Source organism: Neophocaena asiaeorientalis, unplaced genomic scaffold, assembly GCF_003031525.2.
Source record: "Neophocaena asiaeorientalis asiaeorientalis breed wild unplaced genomic scaffold, Neophocaena_asiaeorientalis_V1.1 scaffold362, whole genome shotgun sequence".
Taxonomy (NCBI): domain Eukaryota; kingdom Metazoa; phylum Chordata; class Mammalia; order Artiodactyla; family Phocoenidae; genus Neophocaena; species Neophocaena asiaeorientalis.
In genome coordinates, this window is record NW_020175700.1 from 3,253,630 (window position 1) to 3,278,059 (window position 24,430).

Genomic DNA, 24,430 nt, shown 5'->3' on the forward strand with positions numbered 1-24,430 from the left:
CATCGTCTTTTAACTGATAAACTGTATTTAATGATAATATGATATGACATATAATTAATATAAATAATAGAATTAATAGAATATAAATAGAATAGCATTAATAGAATATAAATAGAATATATGTAATATAATACAAGCCCAGTGCTTGCAGACATGCTCAATAATGAAAAACATAAATTTGAAAATGCTACAGGTCACTAATTAATCTAATCCCCTGAGGGTCGGATGGATGTTTTTGGATCACCATACTTCCATATCAAAAAACAAAATACCAGATTAAAGTATACATAAATTGCCTTCCCATCTGTCATACCTAAACATATGCTAAGACATGATGTACTTTCTAGAGACTTTCTAATCACAGGGGAACCTCAAGAGCTCCGCCTGAGCAACTCTTACACCACAAGCACAAGTGCAGGAGAATCCCCAGGTCATCTCACGAGAACACAGATTTTAACAACCTCTCCCACCCTTTCTCTACTGCAGGATTCAAGTAATGGCAAAAATCCAAAGGAAGATTCTTTGGTAATTGATGCTTCTTTATAGGGAGTCCTGGCTGAAAGGCAGGAGGAAAGTCTTGTCACTGTGAGGTTAGGATGGATGAGCCCAGGAGTGATTCGCCAAACTAACACACTCAAATTAGTTTTCAAACATTTTGGGTTTGGCAAACTGTATCTTGCTAAGCCCCCTTTCCCGACATTTTTATACCCCTGTGGATTTCAAGGAAAATTTAATATGTATGTTTCGGATTCAATTCGGCTTAACTCAGCACAATTGTTTAGTGAGAGCCACTTTGTGTCCAAGAATCTTCCAGAACCCTTTTATAAGCCCCTTAAACAACTTTCCTTCTAACCAGGAAGTGTGTTTTGTCAGAAGTAAATTGAACTCAAACGCCCAAATAATTCAAATTTGGTTCAGAACTCAGAATCCCCAAATTTTTAAGAGGGTTGGAAAGTTTACAAACAAATCTTCATGTCACTGAGGAAGTCTGGTGGCGGTACTAAGATGTGTAGAGTATTACAAGTGAGATGCAGTGATTACATTTTATGTGCTTTAAAGCCAAAAGTCTGACTTCTTGCTGCCTGGATCAAGTGCTGGCCTGGTCAAGCAGCTTCCAGGTCTGGGTGGCCCAGGACCCGTGCAGTCCCATCAGCTTTCTGAGTGTTGGTACCTTCCTCAGCAGGCTGGAGAGTGAAGCCACAACAGCTAACACCCACGGGCACCATAGAAAGGTGGGCTATCTGCCCAGCCCCATGAGGGCCTTTGCAACAAAAGGTCTCTCTTCCATAGATAGGACCTCACCATCCAATTTAGGCAGTTAAATCTGTAGATGAATCAATGAGCTAGCTTCATTTATTCTATCCCAGGGTTAGTTTTGTCTTTTCAAAAAATTTTACTGTAAACCTGAGCACAGAATGTTCAGAGCATTTGATTAAAGCCAAAAAAGTACAGATGGTGATAAGACTTTTTTTAAACGTGCTGCTCTTTCTATACAAACATGACATAATTATTCCAGTTGAGTTTAGAAGTTTGTTTTTCTAGTCATGGTGTTGGGGCATGGTTTAAATAGCCAGCTGTGTCACTTAGTAATGAGGTTCAGCCACATGTAGCAGAAAGCCCAAATAGCAAGCTTAAATAAGACAGGGATTTACACTTTGCTCACATGTAAGAAATCCAAGAAAGGAAATCCAGAGCATAAAGCCTAGTTCCAGGGTCATCAAGGACTTGGGCTCTTCCTGTGTGCCTGCTCCAACCTCCTTACCATACAACTTCCATTCTCAGCATTGCTTTATGGTCACAAGACGGCTGATGGAGGCCCAGCCCTCATGTCTATGTTCCAGGCAGCAGTAAGAAAGAAGAGCCTTTCAGCTGACTCAGTCCCATGTAACGAGCTTCTTTAGAAGCCCAAACCAAAGATTTTGGCTTATATCTAATTAACAGCTACTGCCTACCAGAGAGGCTGGAAAATATGTTTTATCAAAGCACATTGCTGCCTTCAATAATATAAAGTTCCACCAGCAAGAAAATAGTGAAGAACTGGGTGGTCAACCAGTTGTCTCTACCTTACCTGCCATGCTCTCTCCTGCCCTTTTCATAACTCTTAATCACAGCAGTTATTGGTGGAAGGCGGACCAGGAGAAAATCCTGGCAGCCATGAACTGTCAGGCTGAGTGTGTGAGACCTAATCAAGGCCTGATCCACAAAGATTCTGATGTGTCTTCTTTGCTTTTAGGTACTTAGTTCTCTGCCTCCGCCTGGACTAAAACTGATTTACCCCAGATCAATATTGTGTGTGGAAGATCTTCCCTCAAGGCCAGAAAGGACTAGAGGGGCTGGAGGGGTTGGGTGTCAGCTGGCTCATCTTCCTCAGGCCAGGGCGTTCCTGCCTCTGGTGTCATCACTGATGAAATCTTGCAGGAAAGCAGATGTGTTTACATGTTCCCTGAGGAGAGAATGATGTAGTAGCATGGGGGTCTTAAGTTACAGGGAGGCTGAAAGGCAAGTAGTCCCCTACTCAAGTCAAGTTTGGGCAACATTGAACAATACACACGAAACGTGGCATCTACTCCATTGACACCAATTGGGAGGTGCTCGCAGTAAAGTCTTTCCTCACCCCGTCAGCCCAGTTTTTAGCCAAGCAAACTGAGGTGAGGTCACCTGCACTGAAGGGCCACACTGTTTCCCTTCTTTAGAGAACCGCCTTCACCCAAGGAGCCTGGCTTTCCATGAAAGGCTCCCACACGCCCAGGTCCTGGAGGCTGACATTGACTCCTGGGTGCTGGGTAAGGTGAGTGGCCTGTGGGAGGCAGCTCTGCAGGTGGCCACCAGCTCTGGAGGTGCTGAGGGCCCTCAGCAGGCCTCTGGGAACCCCTAGTAAGGCTTAGGTACCAGACTGGAAATGAGGTAAAACAAAAAGGGGTTCCATTATTATCATTCTCCTTATCATTATGAATTACATTTGCTACAGACCTCAATATCTCCTACAAGGTTTATGCATTTAAAAATGAATTAGGTTGAGATTTAGGAGGGGGTGGAATATCTAACTTAAATTTTATCTCAGTCTTTTATCTCATCTTTATTCATGATTATTTTTATTAAATGTTCATCAAACTAGTAAGCCCTCAGCATGAGATGTCCTGGACTTATATAATTTGAGATGCCAAGAAGCCAAGCAGCAGACAGCAGTAGCACCACCACAGAGTTGAATACAAAATACAAATGCTATTTTTACAATGAAATTAGCAGAGTGACTATTGTTTGACCAGGGAAGTTGGCGGAAGCCAGACAGAAGCCAGAGAGACTTGCTAACTTCCCAGAAGAAAGCCTACTAAGAGGAATCAATCTCAAGGAAGAATAGGAAAATGAGGAGCTGGCATGTATACAGCACTTTACAGCTTATAAAGCACCATTTTCTTACTTTAGCTTCCCTAAACACTATAAAGTGAGATTATTTTATGGAAAAAGAAACCGAAGCTCAGAGTGAAGTGTACAACCGAAGGGCACACAGCTGGAATCCAGGTCAGGGATGTGGTCAGAAGGGTTGGGCCTCTAAAGCCTTAGATGTTCAGACAATCCCCCTGCCGCCCAGACATCCAATGGCTGATAATGGGAGAAAACAGTCCTTCCTCCTTTCCTGGCACCTATAGTCACCACCTCTGAGGCTGGTGCCTAAGGGTTTGATTTCTATACAAGGCACACCTGGAGGGATGCTGCTATCATTTTGCACCTATACGTTTGCTGTGCTCTCTGCTGCCCCGGTGACATGGGGCCACAATAGACAGGTGTTGCCCTTGGTGAAAGAAGGGTGCAGAGGAAGGTAAGAGAAATCCCTCCTCCACACCCTGTACCATCCACCCACACACAGTCTGGCCTTGGTTCCTCCACCGCAAGTGATGTCTGGTACAAGTATCTGTATGCCTCTGTTTACTTACCCGTAAAATGGGGAGAAGAGCATCTTGCTTTCATCCCTCCTACTGAGTGGCAAGATGGGAGCAGAGGTAGCCTGCTGGTCTGAACAAATCTCGAGCCAGGCCCATCCTCCTAACCTGCTCTCTGGGAGCCACCTCCTATGGCTGAGTACCCCACTCTGATCCCAGGTTCCCAAGATCATGTGGGTGGATGTCAACAGGAGGAGCCACAGGTGAGGTTGTCGGCCCCCGAGGCCAACTGCTGCTGGTCAGGAGGGTCTGCCTCCAGACCCTGCAGGCCCTGCTGGGCCCATGCACCCAGACGCTGGGGCTCAACATCCAGGTAGAGGCCCTGGCATGAGACATCTGTCCACATGTTTCCAAGAGGCCCGAGTGGGGGCCACAGGGCCAGCCAGGCAAGACAGGGAGCCCAGGGACTTGCAGGAGCAGCTAAGGAAAGAGACAGCATTGTTCTGAGACTCATCAGTGTCAGTAAACCTGGCATCAAGAACAGACTCACTGATGTCGGTCAGCCCCGGGGGACCCATTGTCCCCTTTCCCTGCTTCACCTGTGCATTCTAAGCCACAACAGCATAGGACCCTTTCATTCCCAGAAGGCAGGTGGTCTGATGACAGGTTTGCAAAAGTTTAAAAGCTTATTCCACTATCCAGGACAATCAGCAGCATTGCAGTGAGGAAGGAGAGAGAGGATAGAGATGGACACTGAGAGCCCCAAAACAAACAGAAGGAGCCTCAGGACAGTAAGGAGTGTCCACATTGCTTGACACCTGAGATTACTCACAGAAGGAAATGGACTGAGGAGCTGAGGGTTCTGGGGATTAAACCACTGCTTTTGTCCTCCAGTTGATGCCCCACATCATCGTTCCAGAAACCTGAGGAATGACATACATGAGAATACGCTTCCATGTCTCAGATAGGACCTGGAGCAAGTCCCTGGCTTTGGTGCAACGTTTGAGAGGAGCTGGACGTGCTTCCTTGGCAAGTTGAGCAACCTACGCGATAAGCGCTTCAACACTTAAAGCTGCAAAGATCTCACGTGCTTTCTCTTTTGTTTATTATTTTTTTAAAAAACTAAGGTATAATGTATGCCTTAAAAAAAGAAATCAGAACAATTGCATCCCAGGGCCTCGGGCTGGAGCCCCGCTGTGAGCCTGTGAAGGTCAGGGGCCTGGCCGCGCTGGGACGCCACAGCACGGGGAAGGAAGGGCCAAAGGCTTTTCCTTAGCCTTCTGCCCCTCGGCGTGTGACGCCCAGGGCCGGGGGAGATTCCGCGCCCGCTTGCCCGCAGTCCCGGCACGGGCCGAATGGGGCGCGGCGGACGTCGGTCCTGCAAGCCCGGCCCCGGCGTCTGGACTCTAGGCCGAGGCACGTGGGCAGCGACGCGGGGCCTCCCCGCGGGGTCCCTGACCCCGGACGCGGCGCAAGGCCCTCAGCGGGCGGGCGGGAGGGCGCGCCTTCCCGGAGCGCGGGGCGCGGACCAAAGTTGGGCGAGTGCACGGAGAGTCAGCGGGCGGGGGGCGGCAGGTGCCGCGGGCGGACTTGCCAGCCAGCGCAGCAGCCCCGCGCCCCCGATTCCTGCCCCGGCCCGTTGCTCGAGTCCTGGGACTTCCGGGGCCCGGCGGCGTTTCGGGAGCTCCTCCAAGGGCAGCCTCCCGGGCGGGGAGCGCGCGGCGCGGTGGCCGGGCTGGGGGTGGCCGGGCTCCCGCAGGGGCGGCGGGCGAGGCCCCCTCCCCTCCCGCCAGCCCTCCCTTCCTCTAGTCCTGCAGCCAATTAGACAGCCCCCTCGGGCGGGAGGCGTGGGGCGCTCCATAAAGCGGCGCGGAGCTGTCACCCCGCGAGTAGGCTGCGCACCGCCCAGGCCGGAGCAGGCGCCGAAGACTCGGGCGCTTCGGACCCAGGAGCGTGGAGGAGCCATGGCCACCACCAACGGGGCCGTGGAGAACGGGCAGCCGGACAGGAAGTCTCCCACCCTGCCGCGCCCCGTGCGCAACCTGGAGGTCAAGTTCACCAAGGTGAGACGGACTCGCGTCCCACCCGACGGCCGCCTGGCTCCGCGCTGGGCTGCCCGGCCACGGTGGCGGGGACCAGGGGTCAGCAGGCCGGGAGCCCCGCTGCTGCGCTCCGAGAGTGCGGGGAGCTGGGGCGGAGAGCCCTCAGCTGAATTCGCCCGGCGCTCCTGTGACTCGAGCCTCTCCTCTCAGCCGAGCCCTCCCGAAGCAGCGTTCAGCACTGGGCATGCCGGGCGGGAGTCCACCGCGCACCCCAAAAGGGACGCCAAGATCCGCACCCCCAGACGGGCTCTCGGGCGCGAAAACCGGGCGAGGGAGGCTCTGCAGCGGCCGCGCGGTGCCAGGCTGAAGCCCGGTGCGGCCCCGACGTGCCCCTGCAGGGCCCGCTTTGAAGGCGAGCGGTGGTGCCCCGTGACTTGGGCGCGGTGGTCTTCCAGCAGACCCTGCGGCGTAGTTTCCGGGGCTGAAGGGGTCGGGCTTCGAGAAGGTCAGAGGGTCCCTGCAAACACCAAGAGCCGACCTGAGAGGTCAGGCTGCCTCGGGAAGTGTCCGGAAACGTCAGCGGGAGCAAGCGGAGAGAAGTTAGGCACCTCCTGTGCTTAGCTCTTACCAGCTTACCAGTAGAACGAGGGCTAGTAGGAAGGTGCTCACTGATGAGACTGTCCCGGAGCCCAGAGACCTTGGTCTTGGCAGATCATGGTCTCAGATCTGGGCCTGGGAAACCGCGGGTGGCAGGGCCCCATCGCGCCGCAGAGTCCCGAGGCTCGCTGTCCTTTTTGCGCTGTGGGCTAGGAGGCTGGAGCACCGACAAAGCGGTGAGAACACCTGCCTAGGGCAGAAAGGAAGATGGCGAGGCCTGGAGCCCGGGCTGAGCAGGACTGGGAGCCCTGTTGCCAGCAGGGAGCGTGTCCCCTCCGGTGGGAAGACACCCCGAGGCTGTTTGGAGGCCGTTGGGCTGGCTCTGGGGGCACTTCAGGGGTGCAGGCCAAGAGCCACGGTTGGCTTCATTTTGCCCAAGTTTGTCTCCTTTTATTTTTGCATCTTATCCATTGCCCCCAACTCCAGCTGACATAGCACTTAGAAAATTCCTCCATCAATTTTACTTTCACAAGTAGCAATTATGCCTCTCAAATAGTTTTAATCAAGCAGAGAAAGTTGTGGGCCACTATGTGTGGCCTTCAGATTTTGATCTCTTGGCGCTTTATTGTCGGCTGGACCTCTGATCACATGACATTAAAATTAACTGTTTCCAGAGGGCTCTGTAACCAACAGAGACACTTCGGTGGAGATTATTTTTAATGTAGTTTCCTAAGTAGTATCAGCTCCAAAGTGCAAATTCCAACTCATATTCTGGGAACAGTGAAAATAGTACCTAAATTTTTTTAGCCCCTAACACTCGTGGTGGTCACCTGTTGTTGGTGGTAGTAGTGTTTTGTTTTATTGGATTTTAAAAAGCAGTATAGAAACCAGAAAATACATATATTATTTTCCTATTCCTTTTTACCTTTTTTTAGTGCTATCAGAGCAATGGAGCCACATATGGAGTTACCTCTCTGTCTGCAGTTCTTTCTGCCCCTTCACAAGTGTAAATGCAGCCTTTAAGTAGAGAGGTGGATTTTAGCACATTCACAGAGTGACCGGTGTTTGTTGTCCTGCTGGGTGCCCCCTCTTCTTAGTGGAACAGAACGGGTTGTGACTAAGGCTGAGGGAAGGGCATGAGATGGAGGGGGCTGGAGAGCCAGGATCCTTAGTGGTTCCTAGGCAATGATGACTGCGGCAGCCTGACAGTAGGCTGCTGTACCCTCCTTTCATCTGGAGGGCAAGGCCTCTGTCTCTCTGTCCTTGCTCCAGGCCCATTTCCACAGAGGCCTCCTCCTAGCAGTTGTGGGGTTGGGGCAGCCTGTGTGGTTGTGACTGAGGGTGGGGAGCCCAGGCAAGCAATGCTTAGGGAGCCCCTGGCTGCAGAGGCAGCCCACAGGGCTGAGGAAAGAAGCGGGAGAAACAGAACTACAGTATCGAGGCCCCCCGAGGCCCCTGAGGCCCCCTGGCTGTGGAGTGTGTGAGCAGTAGCAGTCTGTTATTTTTCAAACCTGACTCATGGTGCTTCTTGTTAATGGAGGACAAGCTGGAAATGGTGGGTCTGAGCCCCAGCCTTGGGGGACCATTTCCCAGGGTAAGTCCAGACCCCAGAAGGACGAAATTCCTTTGTTCTCATGTTTTAACACTGGGCTCTGCTCTGTGATTTTGGTGAGGGGGGGTCCCCCCCAAAACCCCCACATAGGTCTCAGAGGGTAGCAGCCCCTTTCACTTCATAGGGCCCCTTCTTTTCCTTCCAGTAGCAGAAATTCTTTTTTAAGATTTTCTGGCTCATTAAAACACTGGTTTTTATGATCTCTTTAATGAAAAATAAAATTCACTCAGATTTCCTTTTCTGAAAATATGCTCCTTTTGAGTATAGCTGAGGTCCAATAGATGTTTCTGTAAGTGGCGTCAGCAGAACTCACTTGTGTGACCACCACCTTCGCCTCTTCTGGGGCATCCGTATCTTGATAATAGCTGTGGTTTTCCAGCTCAGTCTGGATGGTATACCATTCCATTCCTTCAAAATGTGAGTCCCATCCACTCAATGTAACATAATTTTATTCCTCTTTAAGTTTTGTTTCATACCAATTCACAAGTCAAGGGGAACAGTTTTTTTCTAGACCCATTTTCCTGTTTTGGGGTTCAAAACAATACAGCCAGCATAATTGGTAGGCCACACTTACCCCTTCCTCATTTGTGTTTTTGTTTTCTTTTATTGGAGAGAAAAAGCAACAGTAGAAACCACTTACAAAATTACTTACTAATGTAGTATAAAGAAAAAATTTTTGCTAAATTAGAAACATTGTGATGGGAAAATATGAGTAGAGTTGAGCCGTCTGAATTTTTTTTAAGTTGCTGGTTAGAAAGGACCATGGATCAATGTCATGAACGACCAAGTAATTTTTTTTTTTTTTTTTGGAGAAGCATGCTTGGAGATGAAGTATAACAGACATCTGATCATTGCAATCTGTTTTTATCCCCTTATTTATATTCTCTTCTACCACCTTCTCATTTTCCCTCCTCCTTGGAATTGATACCAGGAAGGTCCTAGAATCAGCAGTTTTCACTGACAGTCTCTATTATCTAACCCACGAAATTTCATCTTCCGACAAATGGGCCTCTCTTCCTGGCTGCACTTTCCTCCCCACGCTAACTTAACTCCTCTTCTCTACTTATTAATTTCTCACTGTTACCGAGTGATTGCTTGCTGGATGGCAAAAGTGAACTCTTGGATTTGGTTTCAGCTGGAAGAATAAACCTGTAATTGTAGCCTGGCCTTTTCCGTGCGCTTCCCTGGGGGCCTGGCTTCACGTTGAAGGCGCTGAGCTTCCAGAAGTCAGATGGGCACATCCCACGGTCGAGGGTCACTGTCAGCTCTGGACCCCACACAGGGAGGCAGGGGCCCTCTGCCCACCTGCCCAGCCAGAGCTGGCCTTCTGTGCATTGTCCCCACCGCAGTCAAATTTCCCTGCTTTCCAGGGAGAGTTATCAAAACACTGCACCAGTGGCTTCCCAGAGCGGGCTTCCTTCCCTGTGAGCTTAGGATTTTTTACAGGACAGCCCAGGACAGAGAACATAGTCAGGTTGCACACTGGATGAGTTGGCTCCCCTCTAATCCATCCTCACTGGGGCGTCAAGTATTCCGAATGAATGAAATTCACAGTCATTGAAATTAATCCTTGTAGTGATGCAATTCTCCCTTTAAATGACTCAAAGATATGCATATAGATATAGAGATAGAATAAATGCGTATAGAGATGTGCATATAAACATATGCATATAGATATAGAGATGGAATCTGATGAGCTACTTCTGTACTTAGAAATTATTGATGGCATTTTACTTGATGGAAATGCTTCTAAAGCATATCAGTCACGTTTGCGACTGGGGTCTCTCTGATGCCACGATGGGCTCTGATGAAAAAGTTGTCCCAAGCTGGTACAGCAGGAGGTTTCCTGTCCTCTCACTAGGTAGCCAGGACCTCCATTCTGTCAGAACATGTTTTATGTATTATTTGTCACCTCTGTTCCTAGTTCTTTCCCAAAAGCTGGCTCTTTTAATGCTTTTTTAAGGCAGTTAGAACTTAGGGTAAACTAAGAGTAAATAGTACACACATTTCAGTGCATGGACTTGTGAATTCTTTTTAGTTTGCTCATGATGTCTTTTTCTTTTTAATGTCTCTATTCTCAGCTGTGTTCTAGATAACTGAGTCTCTGAACTAAGTGATTTTTGTGAGTTAATTCTTTGGTTCTGGATATAAGCCGTTATTTGCTACATATGTTAATATAACCAGAACATTTCCTAACACAGATATTTATCTTTGTATTCCAATACTGGCTTTTATTAAGCCCAACATGAAAATAGACATTTTAAAGGGAATGGGGGAGGGGGGCTGATGTGCATTAATGAGGGCTAAAGGGTTATAGTAAGATCCTTGTATAATGCCAGTTCCTTGGTGATCTAGCTGGGGCTTGCAGCAGGAAGGAGGGAGAAGGTAGTGCTCACTGCTGACATACTCTTCAGGGACAGGTGGATTTCTTGGCACCATATATATATATGTATGTGTGTATATATATATATATATATATATATATATATATACACACACACACACACACACACACACACACACACATATATATACATATTTAATCTTCCCCCAAACTTGCTGAGTGTGTAAAATTCAACTTTATGTAACTAACCCTGCTATTTCTCTGTGAATCCATCTTATTGTTTAAAAAAAGAGAGAGAGAGCTTCCCTGGTGGCACAGTGGTTGAGAGTCCGCCTAACGATGCAGGGGACAGGGATTCGTGCCCCGGTCCGGGAAGATCCCACATGCCGCGGAGCGGCTGGGCCCCGTGAGCCGTGGCCGCTCAGCCGGCCCATCCGGAGCCTGTTCTCCGCAACAGGAGAGGCCACAACAGTAAGAGGCCCGCGTACCGCAAAAAAAAAAAAAGAGAGGACATTTTAGAAAAAAATTCTAAATTAGTTTTATTGTGACAAAATGTAGTTCTCTGAAAATGTGTTAAAAGTCAGGAGACTTGGATTCTAATTCTGAGTGTGCTCCCGGTTGGGCATGTGGCTCCATCCCCCTTCCAGGTCCTGCCTATAAAAAAGGCAGACAGGTAGGTTGGAGGGACAGAAGGAAAAGACGTTACCTAAGGTCCTCAGTATGTTGGAATTATATGATTTTGATTTAAGCCTAATGCATTACAACTTCCTTTCCTGGTTAGATATTCATCAACAATGAATGGAACGAATCCAAGAGTGGAAAAAAGTTTGCCACATATAACCCTTCAACTCTAGAGAAAATATGTGAAGTGGAAGAAGGAGATAAGGTGGGTGCCCCCTCTCCAGTAATTCAATTACAGATCACTAGAGGAAAAGGAAATGCTTCAGCTGAGTTATAAGGCAGAACTGGCCCACACTGAGGTTGGACCTAAGCGAGCTGCTTCTCAGACACTTGGCCCAGAATGGGATCAATTAGGGACGATGTGCTGCAGAGTCACTCTCCTTTGATAGATGTTTCTCCATCTACGAGGATGACCTCAGCTCTCCTTATCATGTGGCTTAAGGAAAGGTTTTTATCAACTGTTTGATACTGGTGGCATTAAATAATCTTTCCAGAAAGCATTTCCGGCTGTTGTGTTTCACGAAATGCAGCATTCTGGCAGGAGACACTTTAAAAAAAAAAAAGACTTGAAGGAAGAACGACTTGCTAAGTCATGCAGAAGTAATAATGTCATGCAACTGCCAGATTTCTTTTCTACCAGAAACTTAAATTATCTTGTAAAGCTATAGTCTATAACCGTATTTGATAGTGCAGGGTATATTTTATAAGCTATATTATATGTATACATTATATATGATATATATTATTATATATAAAGCTAAGGGACTTCTGGAGGTGTCCTTGATACATTTCAAACCATAAAGTATCTTTTGAATATGTATCATTGGGGGAAAGGTTGACGGTACCACTTTTGTAAGGAGCGAAGGGAAACGTAACCTTCTCCTCAACCACTAGAGTACTCATCTGATGTTCTTAAGTGTGTAGGTAATGTTGAATGTGAACAGGGTGAATGACACATGTGTAAAATAGGCTTGAATTTGATCCTGCTAGTGATGGTTTTGTGATAGGTATGCAATGCAGAGTGTTTCCACCTATACATACCCTCCCATGTGCAGCGCCCCATGCTAAGCTCTGTTTACAAAGATACTAGCACTGAGGAGCTCGTGTGAAGATGTGAAGGTGTAGGGGTGGAGCATGATGCAGAGCAGGACTCCCAGGTGCAGTATACAGGTATCAGGGAGGAGAGTAAGATCCCTGCCCCTGGCTCTGGCTTGTCCCATGGTCCCAGTGACTGTTCCAAGCACCAGAAGACAGAGGCTGCCCTGTTCCTGCATCTGGAGAGGTCCCGGCCTCCACCCCAGAGCCCGGGACAAGGAATTCAAAGACCTAATATCTCCCTTGCCAAAGCTTCTGCTCACCTCCAAGCCCACTTTGGAGACACAGAATCTTGGTGGAGTGTCCCTCTTGACTGGTGCCAGGTGTCCACTGCTGGCTGCACCTCCCTAAGGAAGAGAGGCTCAGAGGGACCTGGAGGGTGAGCCCCTGCCCATCAGCAACCAGAGCCTCAAACCCCATTTTCCTGAACATAAGAATGGGTGTCAGGGAATTCCCTGGCTGTCCAGTGGTTAGGACTAGGCGCTTCCACTGCAGGGAGCCTGGGTCTGATTCCTGGTTGGGGAACTAAGATCCTGCATGCCTCGTGGCATGGCCAAAAAAATAACAATAAATAAAAATTTAAAAAGAATGGGTGTCATTACTCTAAACAGCTCTCATTCTTTCCCAGTAAAGAAGAAGTTTTGATTGTAATTCTTCTATCAGTGCATAGATGATCCAGTTCTTTTTCTATAAAATCATCACAGTTCTGCCCTCAGAGGGTAGGTGAGGTGAGGCTAAAGGGAGAAAAAGTCCCTGATCCTCCCCATCTAGGGACTTTTTCAGTGTGGTCAGTTCTGAGATCCAGAGGAGGACTCGTACCCCCGTTTTTGCTATTGGACTGCAGTCCTCAGCTGGAGTAAAATGCCAAGACAGACATTTCCCACCTAATTGGTGAGCTGTGGGAGTGTGTTTGTATCCACACTGAGATAGCAAATAGATGATCTTTTCCTACTTTGGTCACCAAGAAAAATAATTAAGGTCAGTGGTTTTATGACTATTTTAAACGTTTTACATAATCAGAAGGAAAGTTAATCTTTGGCCATTGTAGAAAACTTGAAAGACTTAAGATATAAAGAAGAAAAAAAACACTTGAAAGCCCCCAGCCATTAAAATGATTGGAAACCTAGCTTTTGCTCTGAGCCGCCTGCCGCCCCTCCTTCCTCTGCAGCGGGCGGAGACTCTGCAGTTCTCTGACAGCTGAGCCCTCAGCAAAAGGTGACACACTCTCTCTATTGTTTCGGCCGTGCAGCTCGACGTAGACAAGGCCGTGGAGGCTGCACAAGCCGCCTTCCAGAGAGGCTCGCCATGGCGCCGGCTGGATGCCCTGAGCCGCGGCCGGCTGCTGCACCAACTGGCGGATCTCGTGGAGAGGGACCGCGCCGTCCTGGCCGTGAGTACATGCACACAGGGGAGGCGTGGGGCCAGCCAGCCTCCCCGAGGGCCCACCCCCCTCAGAGTGTGGGAGAAAGGACCTAGGGTGTTGTTTTGTGTGGCGGTGTTTTGGTCCTTTGAGGTGTGGCTTTCTGGCCATAGGCAGGCGTCTATGCTACTGGACGCATACTTTTTGTTTTGCAGTCGGACTTTTGTCCCCTGCAGCTCATCTTCTTGGCCTGGAGGAAGTTCAGCTCCATTAGTGGTTCCCAGACTTGAGATGTTCACAGACAGCTAGGCTGGGCTGGGCTGTATCCTGGACCCACCTGCACAGTTATGAACTTAACTTGTTTTCTTACGTGAACTCCCTTTTAAAGTGAAATTTAACCTCATCCTAAGTGACAGTATCCATGAAATTACAGGTTTAATGTGGTGGTGTATTTTTTCTAATACTTATTAAAATAAATGCTACCACTTGACATAGAAAAAGTGTCCCCATATAGCTTAAAAATCACCCCTATTTCACCCCTGAAATGGGCAGTGGTGAGTGTGTGTGGAGTGATGGTGAGGGCAGGATAACCTAGTTATAGGAAACCTCAGAGTATGAAAGACCTAGGTTCAAACCCCAGCTCTGCCACTTACTAGCTGTGTGACCTTGGACAAGTTGCTTAACCTCCCTGAGCATATGTTTCTTCATGGACAATATCACAAATAATGATATCTGAGTCTTGTGAGAACGATCCATTTAAAATCCTTAGCAGTCCCTGTCATGCAGTAAGCACTAAATAGATGATAGCTATTATTAGTAATGCTATCTCGGGCTTCCCTGGTGGCTCAGTGGTTGAGAGTCCACCTGCCGATGCAGGGGACACGGGTTCGTGCACCAGTCCGGGAAGATCCCACATGCCGCGGAGCGGCTAGGCCCGTGAGCCATGGCCGCTGAGCCTGTGCGTCTGGAGCGTGTGCTCTGCAACGGGAGAGGCCACAACAGTGAGAGGCCCACATACCGCAAAAAATATATATATAATGCTATCTGAAGACCCAGGTTCTAACCTCAGCTACTTGTTCTCCTGGCCAGCAAATTTCTAGCACCTTAGTTCCTCAGCTGCAAAACGGGGATCTTTATTCATCCCACTGCATGAGGTTGGCCTGCTCTCATGAGATGGGCTATGAAGACATTTAGGAGTTGTAAGTACAGAATTGAATGAGATCCTCAGACCTTCTTTTGGTCTTGCGGTGGGTGCTTGATCAGAGGAAATCTTGGGGCCCCCTTGTGCCTTGAGGTCCTTTGCAGCCTGCACACGCAGCCCTCATATGGCTCAGGCTCCTGTGTAAAACTTGCCCCAGACCTGGAGGCCCAGCTGGTTAGGAAAGGAAATCTCCTTTTTGGTCTCTGATTTGGAAAAATGGTTTTTTCCTTCTTGATCTGATGCTGGGAATGAGTAGTCAAGTGGACACCTGTGTGGAGGTCAGTGCCAGCTAGGACTCTGAAATTGCTCTTGACCCTGAGTGTGTGTGTTGGGGTGGAGGGTGGAGAAACTACATTTCAGGTGCTCCTCTGGGGTGTGTTGCCCTGAGGGTGCATCCGCACAGAGAGAACTGCACCTTCCTTCCACCCTCCCCAGCTGGCCAGCCTGAACCCGGGTGAGAAGAGCTCCCTCCCAGGGTCAGTGTCTCTCTCCGAAGAGCCTCTGGTTTCTTCCTGCAATGAAAGCCAGTCTCAACTCTCAAGCTGCCAAACTGGCTTCTTCAAAAACATTTCTGTTTTCACCCAGCATGAGCTCATCGGTCTGCAATGTCCGTGAGGACTAATAGCAGGCGGGAGAGGATGTGCCTGGGCACCCTCCCCACCCTGTCCTCAAGTGTCAGTATCATCTTGGGGAGCAGTGGCTTCAAGGCCACCTTTACCTTCAGCCCTCCTGGCTGCCCTGGCAAGACTGGTGTTAAAGCACATAGAGCAAGTCCCCTCTGCCATCTGACCTCGCTGCCCACAAGAAATAAGATCCAGTTCTTCGCCACATTGTGAAAGGGACAAGAGAATGACTGGCAAATACAGTTTTTAAAACCCAGACCACATCACGGGAAAGCACGCCCTTGATGGGGTTTTCCTGCATTCTCCCGCACAAAGTGCTGCTTTCCATCATGTTCTCTTGCCAGCTTGGTGGCTTTGACAAAGCTGGGCAATTACTTTGTGTTCAGTGTTTGGAGACCATGTGGCAGATCCAGCAGCCTCAGCTCTCTCTCTCCCTCACTAAAGCACCTGCACCCAGACTCTGGCACTTCGGGCGCTCATCTTGGGAGCCTTGAAATAGGGGCCGTCCCTGTTTCCTGTCTTCTCAAGCAGAGCCCCACTTCTGAGCCCCTCATTTAAGCCTTGGTGCTGGGGCATCTGAGGCATGTCCCATAGCACTTTTCCTTCATTCTTTAGTATCTGAGGGTTACCATGTGTTAATTTTTCAAAAGGCATATTTTTCTCCTAAAATGTTAAAAGAAATAAACTTAGAAGCAGCTGTGGTTCCCACATGGTCCAGACACAATAATTGTGTAGAAGTCCCAATGAGTAGCTAACACTTGATCTCTCAGATTCAGGCCTGTGTACTCACCTGCGAATCTTTTTTTATTTTTATTTTTTAAAAGAACTTCCTTTCTAAACCTGTTGTGACCCAGTTTTGCTTGGACAGATTCCATAACACCAACCTGGCAAATTCCTGTTGTCATTCCAGTAAGCAAACGTGACTAAGTTAATAATAAAAAACAGTCAATGCTTGTTGAATGCTCATCATGTACCAGGCTTATTGTGGGCACTTGACCTGTAGTATTTATTATCCTATTTGGAGAACGCTGAGACCCAGAGAGTTTAGGTAATCTGTCCTAGTCTATCTAGCCAGAGAGAGTAAGCCAGGGCTGGATGTAGGCAGTGGCTCCAGGCCTCACACGTCCCCACAAAGCTCTGTCCCAGTCTCCTGCCTTTCTCTCCCATCCCAGAAAAGGGCCAAGAGTAAACTCCCTGTTCCACTGACAGACATGTGGATGCTGTATGGAACAGCTGGGCCCTGGAGAATTTTGGCATTATTTGCAATTGTTGGGTTTCCCCTGGGAAAATGCAAGTTCCAACTTAGAATGTAAATCAATAGGAGCCAAAGGTACAGTGTACTGGCTGTCACACTGTCCTGACTTGGTCCCTGAGCAGCATCTACCAGGGGTGAGACATACCGGAGACCCAGACCAGCCCTGTCATCTCTAGCAACACACAGCCCTGTCTCCTTGATGTCCCCAGCTGAGGATTGTGGAGCACCTGTCTGGCCCTAAAAGGGAAAATGACAACAATAGTCAGAGCTGTTAATTATCATCATTTGAGCAGTGGACAGTGCTGTTTGTTAGTGCTTTATGAGGTAGGTGCCATTACTGTTATTGTTGTTGTTTTGCAGATGAGGAAACTGAGGTAGGGAGAGATTCAGGGACTTGCCAAGGCCACTCAGCTAGGAAAGTGGTTGCCTCCTGTTCAGAGAATTCTTGGTTCATTCCTGAAGCAAAGATAGAGTAGCCCCAGCCATTCATGCGGCCATCCTACATCCTTTCCAGATGCAAATGTACAGGGGCAGCAGCCTAAAAAGCAGTCACTGCCCTTACTGAAAGTCAGATGCCCCAAATTCAGTGCCAGCCATGCCACCTACCCTCTGGATAACACAGATGAGTTCCTGGGCTCTGTTAGCCCCTGTGTCTGCACCTTGAAGTGGGAGCAGAGCCATCCATCTCGGAAATGAGGCATATGCAAGTGCATACGGAGAGGCCTCTCTTCCTTTGTAAATCATTCTCTCAGCCCAGTGACTCTAAAATGAGAATCCTGCCCTGGGCTATGTGTCAGGGTGGCCACTTCCTGCAGCCATGGATGACGGGAGGTTTCAGTGCTGGGCTCAACTGGAGCCGCTTGTCTGAGGGACAAAGGGGTTCTCTTCAGCCCGGCTGGAAAGAGAAAAGAATCCCTGCCATTGAGTGGCTGTGGGCTCGCCTGAGGAGTCGCCCCTCACCACCAAAGGCCAGTCTGCTCTCTTCCCACCACGCAGCGCATCCGGCTGGCAGCCCAGTGCAGGAGGAGCTTGGAGTGCGTCTTTGTGCTGGTGGCACGACCCCTCTGGGCTCCGTCACTCTTTCCACAGCTGTGCTGGTCAGCAGGGCCAAGAAGAAGGAACCTGCGTCCCCCTTTCTCTTTTGTTAGAGGAGCCAGCCCCTCCCCAGCCACCCCCCCAAGTCCTTGAACCTTCTGAGAGCTCCCCGGAGCGCACAAACCCATGTGTCCAGGTCCCACTGCTGGGGCAGCAACACTCCAGACAGATGACAGAAGACCAACGCTGAGGCATATTCCTTCCCAGCGAGGCTCCAAACCAGCCTTGTACCCTCTGTCCTTCGTGGGGACCTGTGCCTGTGCTCTGGCCAACCCTCCAGGCTGAGGTGTTTTGAAAGAAAAGCAGTCCTTGACAGCCTGGGACAGGTCTTATCTTAAATGAGGTATCTTGCTTTCTGATGAGTCCCATGTGAGGTACTGAGAGCAGCGTTCTAGGACTCTGCTCTCTCTCCCTGCCCTGTCTTTAACAACCTGATGGTTAAAAGGAAAACTGTGTCTTAAAAATATTTTGTCTTATTATTGCAGACCCTGGAAACGATGGACACAGGGAAGCCGTTCCTTCACGCCTTTTTCATTGACCTGGAGGGCTGTATCAAAACCCTTCGATACTTTGCAGGGTGGGCAGACAAAATACAGGGCAGGACCATCCCCACAGGTGAGCCAACTCAGGACTCTCAGCCTCATCCGGGGTCTCTTAGGGGTTCTGTCTTCTCACTCCTCCAGCTAGCCTCTTCAGAGCACCCCCAGGTCTTTTCCCCAGAGCATCCTTCCCACACCCAAAAAGGAAATGGCACTGTGTCAGTCCTTCCTCTAAGGAATTTTACTTTTGAAATTGAGTTAAAAACCGCTTCATTATGGAACAGATAGGACTTAGAGCTGACACTTGGTGGGCTTCTGGGTTTCTTTCTTGTCTTTTTACTCCTTAAGATCCTTAACCTAGTTTCATGCGAGCACGTTCTCTGTTAATCTCTTTTCCAGATGACAATGTTGTGTGTTTCACCAGGCACGAGCCCATAGGTGTGTGTGGGGCCATCACTCCTGTAAGTATGGCAACTTCTCTAGATAGATCTGTATAGATCCCACCCCATTCCCCTGTGGCCTTTGGAACCAATTTCTAGTGGGTTTTGATTCGATTGCACTGGTATTAATTGAGCATTTTTTCTGTGGCATGGAGCTTGGTGCTTGAGGGTCATCAAGATGGATCAGACCCCATGCCTGCTCTCAAGGGGCTGATTCCAGGAGTGCAACAGGAGACACATGGATTCAAACCAAAGGGGTCAGGGATGGCCAGCCCCCCTCGGGCATTGGTCTGTCAGCTGGGCCTTGAGGATCAGAAAGAGTTGTTCAACAGGAAAAAGGGGTTTCTGAGCAGTAGGAATGGCCTGAGTGAGGGTGTGGAAGTGTCTGGACTACTTGGAGGGCAGTAAAGATAGCCGGTGAGGTCAGAGCTTAGGTGGGGACAAAGTGAGGAACAGGAAGAGCAGCCAGCAGGTGGTGCTGGCTCAGCATCCAGTATGCCTTGCTTCCCAGGGCCCAGGACTTTATTCACTGGGCCATGGAGAGTCTGGCAGGTGTTGGGGATGCTATGATGCTGCCATCTATTGGAGGAAACACCAGGCCACTGCACCAGCTGGGGAGGCGGGCGGCAGTGTGAAGAGGGTTGGAGAAGGGCTCTGCAGGGGCCAAGCAGACGTGTCCTTCAGCCACCAGTCTTGAGAGCCGGAAAATGGTCAGGCCAAATGTGCTCTTGCCCATCAAGTTGGGAGGGATCACCTAAAGATTGGTGTAGAGTGAGAAAAGAAGAGGGCCTGGGGCCAATCCCACAGACCACCAGGGAATCCCATGGAGAAGTCTGAGCAGCCAGGGTCAGGGGCCTCCCAGGGACGTAATACATTTCCAGAAAGAGACTCTAGTCAGTGGGGTCATCTCCTATGTAGGAATTCAAAAAGACAGAAACACAGCTGTTAGATGTGCTTCCCAAGAGAGGCATCGGGGGAGTTGGGGCTAATGGAAAGGGAGCTGGGCACGTGGGGATGGCCCTTCCAGAAGCTGCAGTGAGAGAGAAGGGAGCTGCTAGAAGAGGCAGAGGCCAGGAAAAGGTGCAGATTTGCTTGTAGGTGAGGAGAACTGATGGCATTTATGTGCTAAGGAGTGGGGATCCAGAAGAAGAGGGGACCCCGATCACTATTGGGGGAACCCTAAGACAACACCTGCTGTCATTAGCCAACCACACAGGCCCCTGGGAAATGGGATGTTATATTTGTTGTCTAGTTGTAGGAATTCCAGACAGAGCTGGGGGGAGAAATCCAGCTAGCCATTGGTCAGCCCTGCAGGGGGGACATCATTGGAGTATAAGGAGCCAAACGGACTGTTTGGGGGGTCGGAGGTGAGGCACGGCTAGAATCAAGCTAACTGCGCTCTTGGAGATGCTTGGTTTCATCTCGTCTCATCAAAGATGTTACTTAGGCAAGCTGTGTAGTGGAGGAAACAAGCCTGGCCATGAATCCTGGCCTTCGTCTGAGGCACAGTTCCTCCGTGCCTCAGTTCCCTCTTCTGTCAACAGGAGCGGTAATATGACTGCCCCACGCAGGGGTGTGGGGATCAAATGAGTTCAGATTTTGGAACCGCACCTGGCACACAGTGGACACTCAGTGGGCAAGAGTGCTTGTCAGGCCTGATGTCACAGCAATTTCGATATCCCTGCGTCCGGGGTGAAAGGATGACAAGAAAGTATTTCCCAAGGTTTATTTCACCAAACACCCATTCGGTGGGGGTTAGTATGTGTTCTGTAAGGAGAGAAAGAGATCCTGTGGCATTTGCGTTTAGGAGAGGCGGGGCTCATTTCTGTGGGACTTTTCGGAGATGTTAACATGCTGATGGCATTGTAAACCTCCAAGAGGAGAAGGTAGTACACCTATAGCAGAATCCTCTTTGCAGTGACCACCTATTAGCATCTCCCAGAATGCAGTTTAGGAGGCGCCAGGCAGGAATGCAGTTCTGATCATCGCATACTCCTACGTTACCTCCTATACCCCAAATCTAAACCATGCAAAGCAAGTGCTCCATGGAGGCATCGCAGGGCCTCCAGAACAGTGTAGTAGTGGATCTGGGCCCCCCAACCACTCTGTGTTCTGCTGCAGTGGAACTTCCCTCTGCTGATGCTGGTGTGGAAGCTGGCACCCGCTCTCTGCTGTGGGAACACCGTGGTCGTGAAGCCAGCGGAGCAGACTCCCCTCACCGCCCTCTATCTCGGCTCTTTGATCAAAGAGGTAAGATATCCAAAGAGAAAATATTCTGTGTCCTCAATTACATTGCCACTCCCAGGAACCAGGCCACCATCACAAGATAAGTCTGCCCCATGGAGCTGTGCTGTGCATGCCAGCGCCAGCCGGCTCCTGGCCGAGTGGGAAGGGAATGCCTTCTGGGTTTCACTTGGCAGCTGCTCATTCCCTCTCCTGCTTGCGGTCACTGAGCTAGAAGAGACTCCATTCCCCCCACTGATCCTAATGAGAATACTTTACTCTTATTATGAGCTCAAACCCATGGTTTATGACCAAATATTTTGTCTAGAGAATTTACAGGAGGGTTACTTGGGAGGCAGGTTCTTTGGGCCCTGCACATGTGGTGTACAAAATGGTCCATTCTTCTTGTGGGTGGGTGATCTCGCCAGCTCCCCCTGGAGGGGCTACTGCTGAGCCCCGAGCCTCCTCACCAATGCTCTGCTCTCGGGTGACCGTTTTCTCCGTGGCAGCCACCGCGTAGGGAAATGGACAGCCCAAAGGGACACCTCCTTCCAGACACACCTGGCAATGTGTTTCAGTCATTTTGTCCCCAACTCGTATGTTGCAAAGAGTTTTAAAAAGAAACAGGAAGAAAAGAGGGATAGGAAGTAAGAACCATTCATTCCACTTCTCAGCTGGGCTAATACGACAGGAAAGCAAGACCTTTATTACTTAGATGTAAGGCTGCAGAGCCAATAATTGACCAATTTCTCACTTTCCTTTGACCCGTGATGTAGGACCTTATGACATCGTAGTAATCAGACTTACAGATTCTAAAGTCACAACTGTTTCAAAAAGTGTTTAGGAAAACTAAAGACTCAAGCACGATGTTGTAAAATCTTGCCTTCCTAAAATAATGTGTTTTAATGAAGACACTGGCATCCCCCAGGGGTTCAGCATGCCCCAGTGGTTCAGCATCCCCCACCTGTTCATTTGTGGTGCTCTTGGTTAATAAAGAGGACCCAGCATATGAGGAGCACCAAGCATGAATGTGAAAGAAAAGTCGCTCCCTACCTTCAGGATGTGCTGGCTCTCGGCGTGACCCAGGTTCAACAGCAGGGATTCTGAGGGAGTGAGACCATATTGCCATTTGGAACATTAATGGGGCAGATTTTAAAAATGAAAGCTGAAGCCCAGGAAGGGTATTTTGCAGGTACCTCCGAGCTGGGGACTGTGACCAAGGTGTCCCTTCTCCCCCCAACACACAGACAAACACACACACACACAGACACACAGAGACAGACCCATATAGACACAAACATAGACACACACAGAGACAGACCCATGCAGACACACACACACACACACACACACACAGAATGGTGCTCTGCTATGAAACGGCCACTGCCGTTTTGCTCAGAAGCCCTTTGGGGTAGGCAGGGCCGCCCAGAAGGAGGGTGTGTGCCTCGCCCTGGCCCCCCCCACACTGGCTGACTGGGTCTGGTCCTGGGGTGGCAATAGGAACCGGGCCCAAGCTTTCAGGTGAGGGTCCTGCTCTGCTCAGGGACCTCACCCAACCTCCTCTTCTGAACACCATCTCAATTTCCTCCCAGGTGGGATTCCCTCCGGGCGTGGTGAACATCGTGCCAGGATTTGGGCCCACGGTGGGAGCAGCAATTTCTTCTCACCCTCAGATCAACAAGATAGCCTTCACTGGGTCCACAGAGGTAACCCTCCTCGCCGACTATGGGGGACAGTGGCTGTCGCTGAGAATTCTCTGTTTAGAGGCTAAACTATAACCCCATTTTAGTACATAGTTGTACTAAAAAAATAGTACATTTTTTAAACAATCAGTTAAAAAAAAAGTTACTGGTCCAGTTTCCAAACTAAATAAATATCTAATTCATTTACTCAGAAGCCTCAGAAGAAAATATTCATAGATAAGATAAAATAAAAATTGAAATATCCATAGGATAAACAGCATAATCAAGGTTAAAAAATAAGCCTAAGGTGATTGGCAATATTGTAGTACTGATCGTACATTTGAAAGTGTAAACTTTTGTTTCAGAAATTCCATTTTGAAGCAACTACTATTCTCATGAGCATTCAAGGACATACTTTCAAGTATATTGTATCCATCCTATATGACGTTTTACAGCCATTACAATAAGGAAAGCTGTCCATGATCTATTGCTGAAGCACAAAAAGAAAGTAAATTGTAGGGCTTCCCTGGTGGCGCAGTGGTTGAGAGTCCGCCTGCCGATGCAGGGGACACAGGTTCGTGCCCTGGTCCGGGAAGAACCCACGTGCCTCAGAGTGGCTCGGCCCGTGAGCCATGGCCACTGAGCCTGCGTGTCCGGAGCCTGTGCTCCACAACGGGAGAGGCCACAACAGTGAGAGGCCCGCGTACCAGAAAAAAAAAAAAAAAAGTAAACTGTAGGAAAGTATATACTATATATATGTATATACCATTAGTAAAAGGGTGTGTGTAGAGAAATAGAAATTACCTGGAAGGACTCCCCCAAAAAATTCTTACTGTGGCCTCCTCTGGGGCAGGTCCTGGGGCATTAACAGAGTGAGGGAAGATAAAAACTTTCCCCTTTAATTTACACACATCTATATGTGGGAATTATTTCTAATGAGAAAGTACTTCTTCTGTACTTAAAAAAATAAATGGATAAAATTTCCCAGGCAATAAGTGCTCCCATCTCCCTCCTAGTTTAGTCCAGCCAGAGGCCCAAGACCGAATCCTATGGCTGCTGGACAATAGCTAGAAGACAGGGGACTGAGGGGGATGGAGGGGCAGAGAGGGTCCTGCCCCCCAACGGCTCCTATGTCTTCCCAGTCTTCTCACCCAACAGCAGAAGCATCACTGCCCCTGCCCCTGCCCCTGCCCCTGCCCAGCTTCTCTCTCTAGGCGACTGCAGGGCTACCCATGGGTCCAGCCGGGTAGCGCTCTCACCAGGCAGCCAGCCTCCTGCACAAGAAGGTGGCTTCTGTCACCCCAGGGATTGCTCAACTGACAGGCGTCTCCCTAAGAGGGGTGCTTCCCACCGAGGCCCCCAGCTGTGCCTCAGCCTCACAAGAGATCGCAGGCCCACAGCAGGCTGGTTTGCTTCAGGTACTCTCCCTGGAGACAGTCCTTATCACCTGGATCAGGCCATCCACACCTCCTTCAGGCCATCACCCAGGAGCTGGCCAAGTTTTAAAATGCACTCTCGGGGACTTCCCTGGCAGTCCAGTGGTTAAGACTTCACCTTCCACTGCAGGGAGGGCAGGTTTGATCCCTGGTCAGGGAGCTAAGATCCCATGTGCCTCGCAGCCAAAAAACCAAAACATAAAACAGAAGCAATATTGTAACAAATTCAATAAAGACTTTAAAAATGGTCCACATCAAAAAATAAATAAATAAATAAATAAAAATGCACTCTTACCTTAGTTTTGAGGAAATAGCCTCAGCCCTGAA

General features: G+C 49.2%; 1 protein-coding gene across 1 annotated transcript in view; it reads left to right on the top strand.

Annotated features, from left to right (window-relative positions):
- Positions 1 to 5,815: 5,815 nt before the first annotated feature.
- The window catches only part of ALDH1A3 (aldehyde dehydrogenase 1 family member A3), a 34,212-nt gene continuing 15,597 nt past the window's right edge, over positions 5,816 to 24,430 (top strand). The window contains exons 1-7 of the mRNA XM_024732048.1: positions 5,816 to 5,941; positions 11,255 to 11,359; positions 13,499 to 13,639; positions 18,269 to 18,398; positions 18,722 to 18,783; positions 20,884 to 21,012; positions 22,578 to 22,691. Coding sequence (XP_024587816.1) covers positions 5,843 to 5,941; positions 11,255 to 11,359; positions 13,499 to 13,639; positions 18,269 to 18,398; positions 18,722 to 18,783; positions 20,884 to 21,012; positions 22,578 to 22,691 — 780 coding nt within the window. The 5' untranslated portion in view covers positions 5,816 to 5,842. The remainder of the gene's footprint in view (positions 5,942 to 11,254; positions 11,360 to 13,498; positions 13,640 to 18,268; positions 18,399 to 18,721; positions 18,784 to 20,883; positions 21,013 to 22,577; positions 22,692 to 24,430) is intronic.